General features: G+C 36.7%; 1 protein-coding gene across 1 annotated transcript in view; it reads right to left on the bottom strand.

Annotated features, from left to right (window-relative positions):
• Nucleotides 1-16,696, bottom strand: part of klhl14 (kelch-like family member 14) — a 35,665-nt gene extending 18,969 nt beyond the window's left edge. The window contains exons 1-3 of the mRNA XM_041247688.1: nucleotides 16,097-16,696; nucleotides 14,213-15,110; nucleotides 5,703-5,824 (exon numbers count right to left, since the gene is read on the bottom strand). Coding sequence (XP_041103622.1) covers nucleotides 5,703-5,824; nucleotides 14,213-15,087 — 997 coding nt within the window. The 5' untranslated portion in view covers nucleotides 15,088-15,110; nucleotides 16,097-16,696. The remainder of the gene's footprint in view (nucleotides 1-5,702; nucleotides 5,825-14,212; nucleotides 15,111-16,096) is intronic.
• Between the last annotated feature and the right edge of the window lie 410 nt (nucleotides 16,697-17,106).

The raw sequence follows: 17,106 nt of genomic DNA, 5'->3' as shown, positions 1-17,106 counted from the left end.
TTCATTTAGTACATATACAGCATTTGAATTCAAGTAATGATATTCAACATAATAGTCTATCATCAGTGGATAGCTGTATATTGCCATTTCTATTAATTGAAGTAAAATTTGACCGCAATACTTGCAGTGTTACAATGAAAATACAGAAATAAAATGTATGGATCTGAAATTATTGTATGTTTGATTTACTGCAGAAAACCAAAAACAACAAAAAACGTATGCGTAGAATTTCACGAATGCATCGTCTTCTAACTGAAAAGAGCCGAAACATTAAAAAAAAAGAAAAATCTAAAAGGTACCTTACTAATTAATATGCAATCCTATCTAACCCAGTTCTAATAAATACTGTGGATGCTAGCTTACAAAACGTAGTCCTTCTTCCATTTGATTAATGCCAAAACCTAGTGTAGAACAGATTAGCTTTATCTCGCCACCCACCCCCCACAATAACAACTATAAAACAATGTAATAACTATATAACACTTAAATAACAATTTAAAATAAGGTATAATACAAAACAGCCCACCACTGGCCTCTCGTCTGTTCAAATTGGCTATCTGAATAATTTTTAATAACGTCACTCAGTCAGTCCCATTTCAGTATTTCTGCTGTGCTGTGGTGCACTACTCAAGCAATCATCTCCTTTAGTTATTTAAGAGTACAGAGGTATTATCCCTTACTGAGACAATCCATAACGAGAGTCTTGAGCAAGTCAGTCAGTGAGTTAGAGGAAAAGGGTAGGTAGAGGCTAATCAGAAAGAAATGAGATTAAAGACTGTCTCATTCTTCAGCAACTGTGATCCATCAGCTACTGTGAAAGTGACAGTGGAAATGAATGATAGAGACAAGACAGGTGGGGTTGTGCATTTCACTGATTTATCCGCAAAAGCACTGGACCTTATTTTATTGAGTGAACACGACCGCGTTCATCATCAGTGTCATCTAAAACCACTTCTCTCCATTTAAACAGGGTCATTTCAGAGGGATAAAATAGAGGAGCAGCCCTTCATAGCACACTCAAACACTAACACATGTTTAGAAGTCCCCCCATATAATCCCCACTACCTGCTGTATGAATGGCCATTAATTTAGTTTGTTCACAATTGTCTATTTTTATACAAATTATCCTCATCCACATTACCTTCTCTTCTATAGGGTATGCCCTTTATTGTAATATAAAATAAACAGGGCCCTGTTTTGTTTCAATGTTTGTCTCTGTTCATTTGTTTCAGACAACAATTTAAACTTGCATTAAATCTGCAGGAAACAACTCCAATCAATACCTTGCTAATCTGTCTGCCATTGAGTTGAAAGCAATTTGAAATAGATACTGTTTCTTTCTGTCGATATCAATGAGATTTGAACTGGAACTTTAACACCATGAGTTTAAATATCGAGATAAACAAATATTCCACAGTCCCAAAAATGTTGCACACTGGTACTTATATGGAACAGGTCTTGCAATGTATTTACCAGTGTGAAATTGTTCCTATTGGTAAAATTGATAAAACGAAAAGGATAACAATGCATGGTAAAGCAAAATTTTCACCAGGTAAAATCCTGGTCAAATATGTGACTATACCAATAGTTACTCTCCCAAAGGTTGTTAAATGAAGTATATATTAGGATACATCAGAAATGCATTTCCTTGTGTTGGGTGTGGATTCATGTCCCAATTGTTTGACTGTGTTCTGTTCTCTCTGCTTAGTGACAATACACTATAACCACTTGGTGGCACTAATAACTACTTCCAAGAAAAACTAACATCAGTGGTAACACTGTAAGAGAAGGAGTTCTAGAACATGTTGATAAACAGTGTACTCAAAAAGCTGCACTTTACAAGAGTACATTTTAATAATATGTTATTCAACTGTCAGATAGCTGTAGACAAGCTAAATTCAGTACTACACAATTGAGCAGCAGACCCTGATATTAATGTGATACAGCCACCTGAGATGTCTTCTTATCAGATATTGGGCCTCTAACACAAGATCAAAGTATGTTTTCTCTCGATTTTAGTGAAAATACTGAGCAAGAACGAGACAACTGTCAGCAGTCGGCACACCTCTATGGGTGTGGCCTCATTTACATGTTGCATATACATATATACATTTAAAAAATAAACAATAAATAATTTATGTGAACTGTGATATGGAACATGCCTTCATTCATTTAGTGCGCTGAAAAAATATATTTTTGCATAATGCGTACACCTCATACTTATTAATTTAATTGAATTTATTCTAAAGCATTTTAAGTTTGAACATGCACTTTTAATTTGATGTTGGTATAACAGGGCAGAGGCTGGGGGCACGAACCAACAACCCTGTGCACCGTCTTTACCGCAATGCAAAAGAACCGCACTCATCTGCATTTGGGGTGTTAAGAGCTTTTAACCTCATCTCATCTCACCGGCAGGACACAATCCATAATGGCAGCGCATCACAAAACATTACCTTTTACGTTGGGTCTTTAGGAATACCTGCATCTGTTTTGAACAAATTAATAGAATTAAAGAAAACATCTTTTGTTGTTGGAAACCTATCACTATCAGATCAGCACCAAAGTTTAAGAAGCCTGTAGGGCCTTTGGGCACTTTGAACACTTCTTGAAAGCTATACTGGAGAGACATGACTTGTACCTAAACTTTAGCGATACTGTAAAAAAGTACCAGTTGTTTTAGAAGTAGTGAGCTGGAATATGAAAAACGACATACAGCCATACAGTTGGATTATTGTAACTTAACTATATCTCTTAAAACCATAGGGTAGGGTGTTGTGTTAGACAGAAACTGATTTTCACTCACTTAAGGTCACGAAAAAGCCGCCTGTGTTTAGCCACTCTGGCCTCTAGTTAAGAAGATATTGAACTGATATCAGATTGCAAAAATGTTTTATTCCATATTTGCTACCTGAAGATGGCGGAAGCTGAAAAGGTCTATATTGCATGTTATGTTCTTCACCTCTAGATATAGACTAGATAGATGCGTTTATGTGAAAGCAGCAGTAATTCCCTTTTGATGGCTTTCTTCTAGAACCTTTGTGAGTAAACAACATTAGTTTTATTTTTTAACAAGGTTGTAGCTCGCAAGGCCATCTGTGTATACGCCAGCATAAAAAAAAACTACTGGACTGCTGCCAATGTGATACCCAATTAATTATATCCTGAATAGACAAAGCTGAAAAACACCACTTTAGGAAATATGTTACCACATTTATTTCCATACTTAATTGTTTCCACAGAAAATAACCTGACTCCAATAACATTTCTCACTGTTCCTTGCTGAATTAAACATCCTAATCAACAGCAGTCATTCTTTACCTCAAAGTTTGTCGGTTTTGTAATTATTAAAATGTTGCTTTACTTCACTATATAAGCTTTTATATTAAACATTATAATCTTTCTTATCTGTTTTCTGTTCATTCTTGTTATTCAAAACAATCTCTTACTATTACTTTTTTTTTATCTGCTGGGACATACATTGAAACAACACTGCTTAAAATGTTTTCAGAGGCAAAAATGACCATGTTTGTATTCATTGCTATAACAATTTATAAATCATTGTTTAGAAAGATAAAATAAATCTATCTGTTATTTGACAGGTTTATTTAATGTGTTCATGGTACCAGTCATACATTTTTTCATGGCTAATGAAAGAATATTCAGACATGAAGCACTACTAACAATAATGCTAGCTCTAATGTCTCAAAGGTGGCTGGTATTTTCAGTTTAGCTAAAATAGCCAACTGCCTGTTACCAACCGTGCCGAATCATATAAAACTTTCTAATGTAACAAAAGCGATTACTGATTTTTCAATACTTTTGGGTCACAGATTTAGAAGCTGCTCTTTTTATTATTAATGATTACTATGGGGGGGGGGGGGGTTAATAAGAAGATAAGAAGAACAGTGAATTGTTTTATGACCCATGTTATTGCTATGCCTCTATTCAATCAAACCTTCCGACATGTGCAAAACTCCTGTGCAAATATTCAGTTAGATTTATAGATATACTGTACATAACAAACAAAACAAGTCACACGTTAAAGATTTGTGAATAGGGCCCACTGACACAAAAATATGTCTTTAAATTATGCTAGATTTAAGGTACTTAAGGTACTGTACCAATTCTGGATGGTAAAGCGTGTCTCAGAAAAGCACAACTACAATGAGAACTAGGTTTAACCCTAAAAAATAAAACAGCAAGGGTTACATATCTGTCTATATTTGAACTTTCCCAGCGTACATTTTCTATGTACAGTAAAAAAAAACATATTTATTTATCGGAACATTAAAAGCATTTAAGTCTTACTATGCATGTGACATTACTATGCAGGTGAACCTTATGACCCTGTATTCCAACTAGAACACATCAGCAGGTTTCTAATACCTGTGGTAGAGGAGATAAATAAAGACAGGAAGATAAAGAGAAATGCTGATAATGCTCAGATAAAAGGTCTCCCAGTATAAGAAGGGTTATAGCATAAATGCATGCCTCATTATAGACCACTATTAGAGGATTCAAGTTATAGTATTCATGTTGTAGTGGTGAAAATGAAAAAAAGTGTAGATCTTTCCATTCTTGTTGTATAAAAATGTGTCTGTTAATTAAAAACAGGACATGGATCGGACCCTACTCACGAAGCTTTATGAGTTTTTGTTCACTAAACAGTTTCAGCAATTTATTCATAAAATACTATGAAAATGAATTGCTTAAATAAGTCATGAGAACAAATTATTCTATTGAATATTTAAAATCTAACTGAAAAAAATTAGGGCACCTGTACGAATTTGCGTTATAAAACAGAGGTGAACCTTATGACCCTGTATCTGCACTCCACACATCAGCAGTGTTCTAAGGCCTGTGGTAGTGAAAGTGATAAAGACACAAACTCAATAAGGAAAATGAAGAGAAATGCTGATAATGCACAGATTAAAGGTATCCCAGAGTAAGATGAAGGGTTATAACATATATTTGCATGTTGCGCTATTACAGGCCAACCCAGCCCTTGAAAGAACCTCCATATCTTGGTAACAGGAAAGAATGGATGTGAATCAGACATCATTTGACTTTTCAGACAGCCTGACATTACCAGTGATGGCCCAATATTAATATAACGAAAACAAAGCAGGGGTTTCTCTAGTATGCCGTCTGTGCCGTGTACAGCGCAAAATGTGGTGAGAGATATTTTTTTTGCAGGTAGATTAAATTATCAGCAATGTGTCCTTTGCAGGAGCAAGAATACTTTTTACATGGTGTCCTTGTACAGGTCTGTAACATGTCATAAAACCAGCCTCTGCATGTTAAGTGAACTATACAATCATGGCTATTGCACAGTGCTTTCAAAGGTTTGCCTTTAAGTGTTTATCAGATGGAATACACATCTCAGGCTTCCATGTTACATCTACGCTAAAGCATTAAACTAAAATTAATCTTGTCAAGCGATTTCAGCAAAAACAAGTGAGGCCATGCATAAAGCTTCACAACAGTGTGAAGTCATGCTCTGATTAAAAACCTATATTAAAAGTGATGGTAATATATCATTGCCTTAAAAATTTAGGGAACTTTTTTTTCAGATTGCATCTAAGAAACTAGCACAGTTTAAAAGGTTATTGTTTTTTCCACGCAGTCAGATTAAATTTCTCAAAAGGTTGTAATCAAACATGAAATATACTGAGGTGTGTTTAAAGCAGTGTACTTACTTGTAAGTATCTTCCATGTCTTCTTTTCATCGTCATAATACTGGACTAAATTGCTCGGAAGCCTGTCTGGTCCAGGAGGCAGTCCACCAACCAGCAACAACATCCTCTTATTGGAGCGGATTCTAGACCCACACAAAGAAATGAGAGGTGAAAGTTGAAAAAATTGGAAGGAAAACCCCATGAAACTATCATTCCAAAGTTTGTGTCCTGATATTAATCTCTCATACAATACCCCCTATTAACTACCATCCAAATATATGTTTTATTTTATTAAAATAAAATATGATGCCATTACCATGAATGCTCATTTATGCATCCTCATAAGAAAAGCGCTAAATAAATGCATCATCGGATCTAAAGAAATTTCAAAACATAATTTAAAAACACTGTGAGATCTGTTCGAATAACCTAAGGGGATCTAAATGCATAAATGTTTAAATAATAGATATAGGACCCTTTGTTGGCCAAGGTTATGAAAATCATACTCACTACATGTGAGTCTATAAAACACCTGGAAGGGCCCTATAGTTAGGATTTATATTATGGCCGTATGTAGTTGCTGTTTAGAGCAATTGAATAGAGACTGATATCTCTATATTTCATAAGGAAAGGACTTCAAAATACAGCATTGATTTCCGTTTTCACTATCAACTATCTTGAGTTCACGAGAAGCTGATGGAACAATGGTCTTTTGCACTACAATTCAAAATGCATTCAATAGTCGTTTGGTAAACTGCCAATACATTTGTCTGTTTAACCCAGGTATCTCTGAGCATGCACCCACTGCATAGATTCCCACGGTCCAAAGTAACAATATTGTACTTTTGTTTTCCTCTCAACCATTGTCTGTTTGACCCAACTCAGACCCCTTGCTCGCTTAACATCGCAGAATAAATAATTGTTCCATCTTCATTCGCTGTACTGCACTGTATGCTAAAGATTTTAATGAGAAATCTGTCCAAGCGGTGTAGTGGTACCTCAAATATTATTAATTTACTTCCACTGCAGAACGACTGGGTAGGACATAATAGGGGAACAGAGTTGAATATGTTTGTGGAACTGGAAATTATGATCTATTCAATGTCGGCAACATATTCCCCACCGCCATAAATTCTAGATGCATGCTCTTGTGCATCAATATCCAATACACTGATCTCTACTCAAGCCAAGCACATCTGTAGGCAATATTTTTTGTATACAAATACACAGAAAATACTGATTCCAGTCCCCCAGGTGACCAAGTGTCCAGTTGCTGACAATTTTCTTTTGCTCTTAAAAAACCCTTAACTCAAAAAGGCATGCAAGCCCTTTACAAACTGCTGCATCATCATAAATACCAGATGGGAAATACCGATGCAAAACCAAAATGTCAGCATTAATTTACTTCACAAGTGAGTTTTTTTTTTTTTTTTTGCTTGTTTTAAATTTCCTAACAAATATTTACAGTTAAATTTATATGTACATTTTTTATGTTTTTTTGTTTGTTTTTTGCAGTTTACAAATAGTTTTATATAATTTTCAGATCTAAGGAAAATAAAGCCTTGTTTCAGCTCATTCCTTTGGGATTCATTACACTAACAACTAATATATATTTTACACTATTGAAATAATGTCATGCTGTATGTGACTCGCTGTTACACAGGCCTTAGTGCTTAACACACAGCAGATCAGCACACAATGTGTGACATATATGTTTCATACTTAAAGAAGAATGTTTGATTTAAACTTACAGTAAAATATCTAATGGAACAACACAAGTGTCAATAGGGCATGGGGGTCCCCAGCACAGTCAGTATTCAATGTGACAAGTCTTCAAGGTGTTTCTGTTGTTCTGGGCATGGCCATCGCTGAATTATTACCATCTCTTAGGGAGGTGAGAGGTGAGAACTTACAGCAAAGTATCCACAATGACCCACAGAGACATCACTTCTGAGACTGTTACGTGTGAAACATCAGTGATGGGACGCCAGCTGAGTATCTAATGAACACTTCCTGTAGGCTTATTTACAAAAACATGCGGTAATATCAAGGTGTTGTATATCCTCTGTTGAATCCCTGTATTTTCATATTGAAATACTCTTCCAGTATACATACCAAATAATCTTTAATATCTTTTCCCAAATGATGCTTTGTTCAGTTTCATTTGACTAACAGATATAAAACTATATCATTGGGTGTATGAAAAACTTTGAAAACTGGAAAAGTTAACAGCTGGGACCATGTGGCAGAAACGAGGAGGCAAGGGAGGCATTTTTCAGTGTTAGATTTTTCTGGATTACTTTTTTTTTTTATTGCAGTGAATGCCCTCAGGTCAGTATGCCTAGTGGGAGTTCTTCTTGGTGCTGATTAAAAGTAGAATAAATAATGGGACTGGTCTCAGGTACTTTTTAATTCTTACAAACTAAACATACTGCAATCCTCCAAAGGTCTGTGCTCAACTTCTTAATAGGTTAAACCACTATCAATTTATTTTTAGAAGACAGGGTACTGATCTGAAGATAGTGTCTATTTCACTATCACTAGAATACACCAAACACATCAAGAAAATTCTTCTTAAAACACCTAAAATAATCTATTACTGGGAGAGGTGAAACTAAGGACATTTTATATAACTTTGGCATGTGGCCACTAAGTGGCAGTGTGTACCATGAAAAATCTCATTCACAGAAACTGATTTGACACCGCTTAGCCTTTGGGTGTCACCAGGAAAAACAATATAACATGATTTTAGCCAAAAACCATAAAAGGTCAATATTTTGAATGCACAGTTTTAATCATTTAACTTAACATCTGTAGTTTTTTTTCTGTAAATTTGTTTTACAAACACTGATTGACACATTCACCCACACGCAAATACAGTGTAGTTATTAGTAAGTATAACAATATTTTGTGCCCATGAATGCAGCATATCAGGCAAGTTAAATGATCCAAGCGGAGCTGCTTTCTAGCAGGCAGATGACTCACCAATATGCCATGGTCCTGCTATCAAAGCAATGACATTGGACCTGATTCACTAAAAAGCTGTAGAGGTGAGCAATTTTTCAAAATACCCCTGCAGCCAACTTCAGTACCCCACTGTGCATACAGGCTGCAACTCTGCTCCACTGCACATCCATTAATATGCATGGCATCACTAATGACCCTGAACGAATCTGAGCAATGTGGTTCCAGGAACACAATGTAGCACAGTCCAAAAACGTCCTGCACACCTATTAGATAAGCTCTGACGCCATTTTTGTAGTTTTCGTTTGCTTCTTGTTTTCAAAAACACAGCACCATACGTTTAATATCACAATATTTCATCTCTGTTGATAGAAGTGATTTAGAATGTCTTTCTTTAATTGTGAATACCTAGGGTTCTTTGTTTCTTGTGTTTATTTTTGAGGAAAGACTACCATATCTTTTGGGGAGGTTCTTCATTGAAATATCATGAAACATCAGCTTTTTAGGGGTGTGTGTGTGTGTGTTTGTGTAGCCAGTGTTTAAGCTGTTCAGAAAGTAAGACTCAATTGAATGTGATAGCATTTGTTAGCTAAGCCTCACAATTAACAGGTTTTAATTATACAAATAAATGTGTTACTAAAAGAGGCAAGTGCTATAATATAGTATGTTGTGCACTCCTCTTGAAAGTGGCTGAAGGCACAATCATAAAAAAGATTCCAAGGACTTTGCCAAGATCCTACAATAGAACTTCCTCATAAAGCTACTTTGAATTGAAATGATGGATTCATATAGTGATGCTGTTGACACATCTTTAATCATTTTGACATTGATGGAGATTTTTAAAATCATCAAAAAATAAAACAAAATGTGAAAATACATAGTATTTATACTGGATAAATCCACTGCGCTGCAACATGATTCCACTAGTGCTTATATTTACTGTTTTTCATTTTTTTTATCAGTCAGTTTGAAGGTAAATTAAATCAATTATCCTACCAAGAAATGTTTTTACAACTGCATGTTAGTTTGTTTTTGAAAACCATGTGTGATGCTTAACATGTTAATATACTGAGCATCAAAAGAAACGTATCAATTATATTTGAGCATCAAAAGAAATTTCCATAAAATTCACTAGATGTGATTGAAAAATGTTTTAGAGCAGGTGCAGTGACTTTGTATTGTGCTGATTAACAACTGACATCATGAAGATGCTGCAAAATGATCTGTTGATCTTGGACAGGTGTTGTGACTCTTGGTCTCCCAGTTCGTGGCCTGTCATTGACAAAGTGTGTCTGGTTATACCATCTCGCCAGGCTTGAAACTGCTGGCTGTGGGCACCCAAGACAGCGAGCCACAGTACGCTGCCCTAGTCTGGCCTCCAACATGCCAATTGCACGAAGGCACTGCTCTCTTGATGGACATGGCATATTGTTTTTTTTTTATGCGATTTTCTTACTGCTTTTATTCAAGCTTGCAAACAGCTGAAATTACTCCATATCCAGTGTCCAATCAACTGTCTCACTAATTAGGTGATTAAGTGCATATGCTTCAGTCATAGTCACTCAAGAGTGTCATGGTCAAGGATGAATGATCGACTGATCAAAATGAAAGCAAAAACATTTCGTCAATGTCCATCATTTATGTACCTTATTTTTTTCAGAAAATAAATGTCTTATAATAGTGAGAAGTTTCTTTTAATGCTCGGTATAGAAAGAAATAATCTATCATTCATCTGCAGCTGACTTTCAAACTTTACAAAACAACAAGCTTGATTAAAGAAAAGGGGGTAATGAACAGTACATATTCTTTTTTGAAGGTTAATCTAATTTACAAATGATGCAAATACTGCATAAATTGGAACAGCAGTATACCACACAGCCGTCTCATTGGACAATCTGCTGTTCACTTATCCATGGATTGTGTTACTTTGAAACTATAAACATGTACAGCTTATTTTAAACAGTAGCAAGTGTTTGCAGCTCAACTTATTTCCTGAAAATGTCACTGTATTTCAGCCTGTGATATATTGAAAAAAAAAATACAGTATGTATTTTATAAGCACAGTATGACAACTGCTAAAATGAAAACTCTCTGGTTGCCGCAACATATCAGAACTGCAGAAAGTTCTTTTAGGCAAAACCAGAAAGAATGAGTCGATTCAATTTGAGGACCATATAATAAAAAAAATAAAATAAAAAAAATGCAGATAAACAGAGATTTTGTACATCTACAAAAATCTTGAAAATTGTAAAAATAAATAAAAATACATGCAAATAAAACACCTAGTTTATTTTAGTGATTAAATAAGGTAATTCTACATGGCTTGGCTGGGTTGAGAAGCTGGTGCATTCATTAAATACTGACGTAACTAAGTGGTGTCGTCCCCCCACCAGCTAATGGTATTACACAAGCAATACTGCATATTAAATAACAGACCTCGGGGAAGGCATTATGTTGATTAGCAGTGGCAACTGCAACACATTTTATTGTCACCGCCATGCTCATCCTTTTCATGAAAGCAGTCACTGCTAATTACTGGGAAACCATTTCCCAACTGCAAACAATAAAAGGCTTCAATAGACAAAGGATTGAACATATGCAAAGGAACCTATCCAAACTCAGATGGTCCAAAACCTGTGCATATAATAAGTATGGAACTTAGTGTGTTTAGGTTGAAAAGGGAAACAGACCACTACTACAGTACATAAGAACCCATTATCCAGCTCCATTATCTCAGAATTGACCTTTACGTTTAATATCCTTATACGTCATCTGATGGCACTGCTCCTTTCTTGGGTGTTTTTTGATGTTGCCCATTTTTGAGAAAGAGCGGTTGTTTCCATAGGTGTCCTTGGTGCTGCATGTAACCGTAATACATTCCTTCCTTTAGGCATTCTGCCACAATAGACATCTCCTCACAGCACACATCTCCAAGAGTTGTCATCAATGTCACATTTTTTTCAGTTTTTAGTCATCCTTTTTTGCTTCTCCTAGTCTTTGGAGCAGAATTTCAGACTGCCTACTCGATATGGGAAACAGTGCCTCTTGCATTTTAGAATTAAATAAAAAATGCAGTCTAACACATAAGCTGTGATCTCCCTTTCTATGGTCATTTCTTCAAACCATTTCTAGTCACAATGTATAATGTATTAGTAACAAGCCAGAAACCAGTGTAACCCGGAACTATATATGTACAGTTCACAATACTAATAACTATAAATAACATCTAAACCACATCAGCTCCAATGCATGTGGTTCACCTGTGGACCATGTTTTTGTTCACTTTAATAACACATGTGAGTGGAGTGGATTATTTCTACAGAGGCTGACTATTCACTGTGTTTAAAAACTGAACAAGAAACCCTTCCTTGTTCTACTGCAGTTTCTACTTAAGACACCTTGGCCCTGAATATCAAAAGTGTCTTTCGGGCAGTCTGAAACTCACTGTTTTAACCCAACTCTTATCATGAATGTTGTTTCCATCATAAAATGAAACATTTTTCTGATGTTTTCCGACAGTAGAATTTACATAAAAGGTGGTGGAATAACTTATTCAGTATTTAAAAGAGAAACCTATATGTTAATGACACAAATGGATTTCAATCAATGGACAGGTGGGACTGAAAGGTAGTGAACGCAGAGATAAACAAAACAGGCGTGTGTTTCAAGAGATATGGAAAAAGAAGAGAAGATACATTTAATAGAACATAATAATAAAACAATTACATCAGGATCAATGTAAAAAAAATAAAAAGTTAAATCAGAGAGCTCATTTTAATGCCATTTTATAAATGTATGTTCTGTATTTATTAAATTATAGTTTCATGAACCCAGTTGCACTTTATGAAAATGAATAACACTTGAGTGTATAATAGGATATCATATAAAAAACCAATGACAAAGAATGGCAAAGCTGCGAGTGTTATGATAATGCATGGCCTAAATCCATTTTAAGTTCATCACATAAATACAATATCGTAGATTTATCCATTCGATATCTTTGTAGCGCTTGCTCTTCTGTAAGGTCCAAACAGGAGGTGGCCCTTTTTGACTACACACCCGTGGGGTACACTTTCAGTGATTTCTTACTGGGGGGGGGGGGGGGGGGGGGGGCAGCTACATTATCCCTTTCATCCTCTAAAACAGCAGCAATCCCTAGCAGCACATTGGGCATCACCATTGTAGTCAGAGTCACTGCAGCCAATCAGCATGGAGCCTACCTGAAATAGGTTCCCACCTCCATTAGGCCTCTTTGAAACAGAGGGAACCATTTTTACACGGAAAATACTCAATCAAACCACATCAACCCTTTTGATTTTTGCATGGAGAGTATGTTAATTTGGTACCTACTTAATTTGCATAACATTAAATCATACTGTCGGAATTGGGGTTTTGCAACTGTTCTCATCCTTCCTGGCCTTTTTTTTTTTTTGCTCGGAACACAAAAAACTGTAGGAAAGTTCAAACGCCACCACAAAATTCTTCCGCGACGGTGGGAAAAGCTTTGATAGGCCCTTGTTTATCTGACACTGTAAACCAGCACTTATTATCTACAGTACCTTCCAAACATAATTTTATTCAGCACATTTAACTGTTGCTTCTCACACTGTTGTAATGTTTCGATGCTTCTTTACAACAGTGCACAGCTGCAGAGTAATTCCAATTCCTTTTGCCTCGCTAAGCCCTTCCTCTCGTTTTGCTTGGAAAATAAATAAATGGGATATTTTCAACATAGTGTATTGGATTGGTTCAAAAGTGTATCAGTTAAAGATCTAATTGTTAAACATTCAAAAAAGTTAGGTTACAATTTAACCCATGCTATTTAACATTATTAATTCATTTCATTAAATATCTAATGCTGCACTATTAAGAAAAAAAAAATACTGTTTTAACTTGGTGGGTTTTTTTGTATTCACATGTATAACCTTCAAAACATTAACAAATACAAGGATATTCAGCCAAATGCATTTCCATTTAATGGTATCAACTTTCTGAACACTTTTTCCTCTAACCAACTGTATGGCTGGATCTTCTTCCACTTTTCCATTTGGTTTAATAGTCTATTGTTTGCCTGGTCTGAAATATTGTACAATGTATACTGTAATATTATTTGGGGAGACCCTTCCTTAAGCAAAAGACATCTTGCTCGTAATAAAAATTGAAAATACGACTTAGCAATTCATCACCAATATTGTTTCACTGGATGCAGGCTCACTATAAAGAAGTTTTCCATCAATATTTCAATCCTTTAAGCTTACAGATTATACCTACACATTTCAAACCTGCCGTATTCTATAAGCATGTTATGTTTTTAATTAAAAAAAAAAAAATTCCTTGGAGTTTTCTTTCTATTTATTTCCTTTAGTTTAGCTTCCTGTGAACTCATCAGCATGTAGACTTAGTGACTGTCCAATTTGTTTACTATTTAAGTCCAAAATAGCCAGTCATAGATAGCCTGCATTCCCTATTTAACCACTTTGGTTCTGTCTTAGCGTAAAGCCTAAAATGCAAATATTACACTTGAGTATGGGTTTGCCAGTAAAAAACAATCAATCAGAGTGTCATACCTGCTGGCCATGCTCTGTCTGCAATGCTGCCTGAAAGGCATCAAGTGGTAGTTCATTGCATCCATGAGCAGCTTCTGGCAGACCGGGTCTGATCTCATGAAGTCCACCGACTGCACCCTTTCCACGAGCTCTGGAGCCGGGATCAGGGCGAAGCGGAGTCTCTTCATCAGGTCGGGGGCGTACTGCATGCGGGTCTCCCGGTCATGTTCCAGCCAGAGGACAGACATCTGGAAGAGGGCTAGCTCGGACTCCACTGGGGGAGGCAGGGTGTCCAGCATGGAGCACATCTCCGCGAAGTTAAGCAGAAGAACGTCCTCCACCAGGTACTTGTTGGCAAGTTTTTTGGTCTCCTCCAGCCCGTGGAGTGCGGCTATCTTGCAGATCTGCTTGTAGTTCTGCACAGAGATCTGGTCGTTGAGGAACTGCACAGAGAGCTTGGTAATCTGGGGGATATTAAGGATCTTGCTGACAGACAGGACCTCCTCCACAGTGTCCAGGGACAGAGTCACGTTGGCAGTGTACAGGTACTCCAAGACCAGCCGGAGACCAATGGAAGAGCAGCCCTGTAGCACCAGGTTGTTGATGGATCTGGGGCTGGCTATGAGCTTCTCATCTGGGGAGGATGATGGGGTCTCACCACTCCCCTGGTCTTTATTGGCATTGCCCTCTTTGCTGATGGGGTGACTGGAGAAGAGAGACCTGAAGTACTGAGAGCAGGATGCCAGTGCTGCTTTGTGGCAGTGGAATTGCTGTCCTTGGGCAGTGAGAGTCACGTCACAGAAAAGCTGTTTCCTCCAGAGCAGATTGAGACCATGCAGCAGGGTGTCACTGTGAGTCGGGTCAAAGGTGGATGTTCTATCACCAGATCTGGACATGGCTACCTGGCAGTAAACTCTACCTAACAAACAAGATAATACACAGCACATTGATTTTATTCACCCCTGTAAAAAAACTACACAACTACTACACCAAAAACAATCACTGCACAATATAAGCAATTCAAAATATTGATATCTAGTAAAGTTTTGTAATATGCATTTTTGTTCTTCTCAAAATCAATTTAGTTACACTATAAACTAGTTTAAAATGAGAAGCAGTGATGTTCTAATTAACGTTTTTAATAACAGCAATAAGCTTCAAGTAATCTAACCTCGCCAGCAGAATATGCATTCATCAATACGGATTTTTTTTTTTGTTTGTTTTTGTTTGTTTTTTTTTGTTTTAATGATCTAGTAAAAGAAAATAAGAACAGGTAGTTTTTATAAATGTATATCAAGATAGTTTTCCATTCAAGATGACAACATTTTATTTTAAAACCGGTTGAATATAAAACCTTGGCCACCTCTTGCAAAAACTGACAAGGGATACTGCAGCCCCTTCCTTAGCAACGTAACTGAAGTTAATGCTAAAAATAAAAAAAATCCGTAAAATGCATAGTGCTGTTTGATATTCAGGTAGGCTTTTCCATGTAAACTAACCTTACTGCACTCTGATCATAAACACAAAGCACAAACAGCTCACACAAAAATGCTATACACTTGCCCGGCGTATTATAAGGCATAACGCTTAATATCTGTTACTGATGACTTGCTTTAAATGCAAGCAATACAAGTTAGGGTTACCCTAGTCTGCTAGAGACTAGTTGAGATCAATTGTAAGCAGACACTTACATTTTAAAATACACTATTCATTCAAAATTAACTTCGCAGACGTAAAGGGAGCGCTTTCAGATCGGCACGCTTAGCCTAAGCATTGATCCAAGTATACGACGAGACTGTCTTTTTAATTTAAATCTGACAGTCGGGTGCCATCTGGTTTATTTTCTAAAGAAGGCGCTTGCCACAGCTGAACAATGCGAGTAAAGAAACACAGGCCAAAACTTACCTGAACACCAGCTTGGCAAAAAAAGTAAGCTTCACGTCCTCAAGATTCTCACTTTTCTTTCTTTTCTTCTGTTTATTTTAAAGAATGAATCCTTTGCTCTTTGGACTGATCGATTCTCCCAAATTATTTTAGAATCCAACTCCTGCAGCCACTCTTTACATTGTATTTTTGTCGTTGATCATTTGCTCTCCTGAATTAGCAAGAAGCGTGTGAGTGTGTGAGAGAGCAGAGCTTTCTGCAAGAGAAGAAGAAAAAAAATCTACGTGTGACAAATTATGCTACCAAGAAACAACACATCATTATCCTTGGGCCTGGGGCTCAGTGAGTCGTAACGAGAGTAATAGGAAATCCACGGTTGGGGAGAGAAACGGTCGTGCATGGCCAGTGGAGAGAAACCATGCAGGGGGATGGATGCTGGAGAGACTCACAAAATTATGGCTCAAGGCTATTGTAAAAACTGTCGAGCGTAAATGAATGCGATTTCAAACATCTCTGGAAGAAAGAAAGGAGAGAGAGAGGAAAAAAAGCGAGTCTCCCTCGCTCTTATGGAGGGAACCGTCAAGTTTTAGTGCGCATTGCTAATTAGTCAATTTCTCTCTGCCTTCACAGCCTGACGACTTTGCTGCTGAGCTGAAACTGCTAATTTCTGGGACCAGCCTTTTTTTTTTTTTTTTTTGGCTGTGATCTGGATGGATGAATAGCTTTTCTCGCACAGATGACAAAAAAAAAAAACTGATTTAATTTGCATCGCAAAATATTACCCTTCATCTCTTGCTGCTGCCGATGCCCTATGAATGGAGCTGCTTTGTGCAATCTGCTAACTTTCGTGGCGCACCTGCGTCCGTTGTTATACAAGACACAGAAGAATGGCGATACAAAATAAATCTGAAATAAAACTTCTTCAGTGTACTTCAACACCATTCTGCAACTTGTATAGCACTTTTAAGTGCATGAGCACCATTATTAAATTGTATATAAAGTCTGTACCTACAACATAATGATGCAACAGA

Source organism: Polyodon spathula, chromosome 4 (assembly GCF_017654505.1).
Source record: "Polyodon spathula isolate WHYD16114869_AA chromosome 4, ASM1765450v1, whole genome shotgun sequence".
Classification (NCBI taxonomy): domain Eukaryota; kingdom Metazoa; phylum Chordata; class Actinopteri; order Acipenseriformes; family Polyodontidae; genus Polyodon; species Polyodon spathula.
Note: the sequence above shows the minus strand (reverse complement) of the source record. Positions and strands in the feature narration are given on the sequence as shown.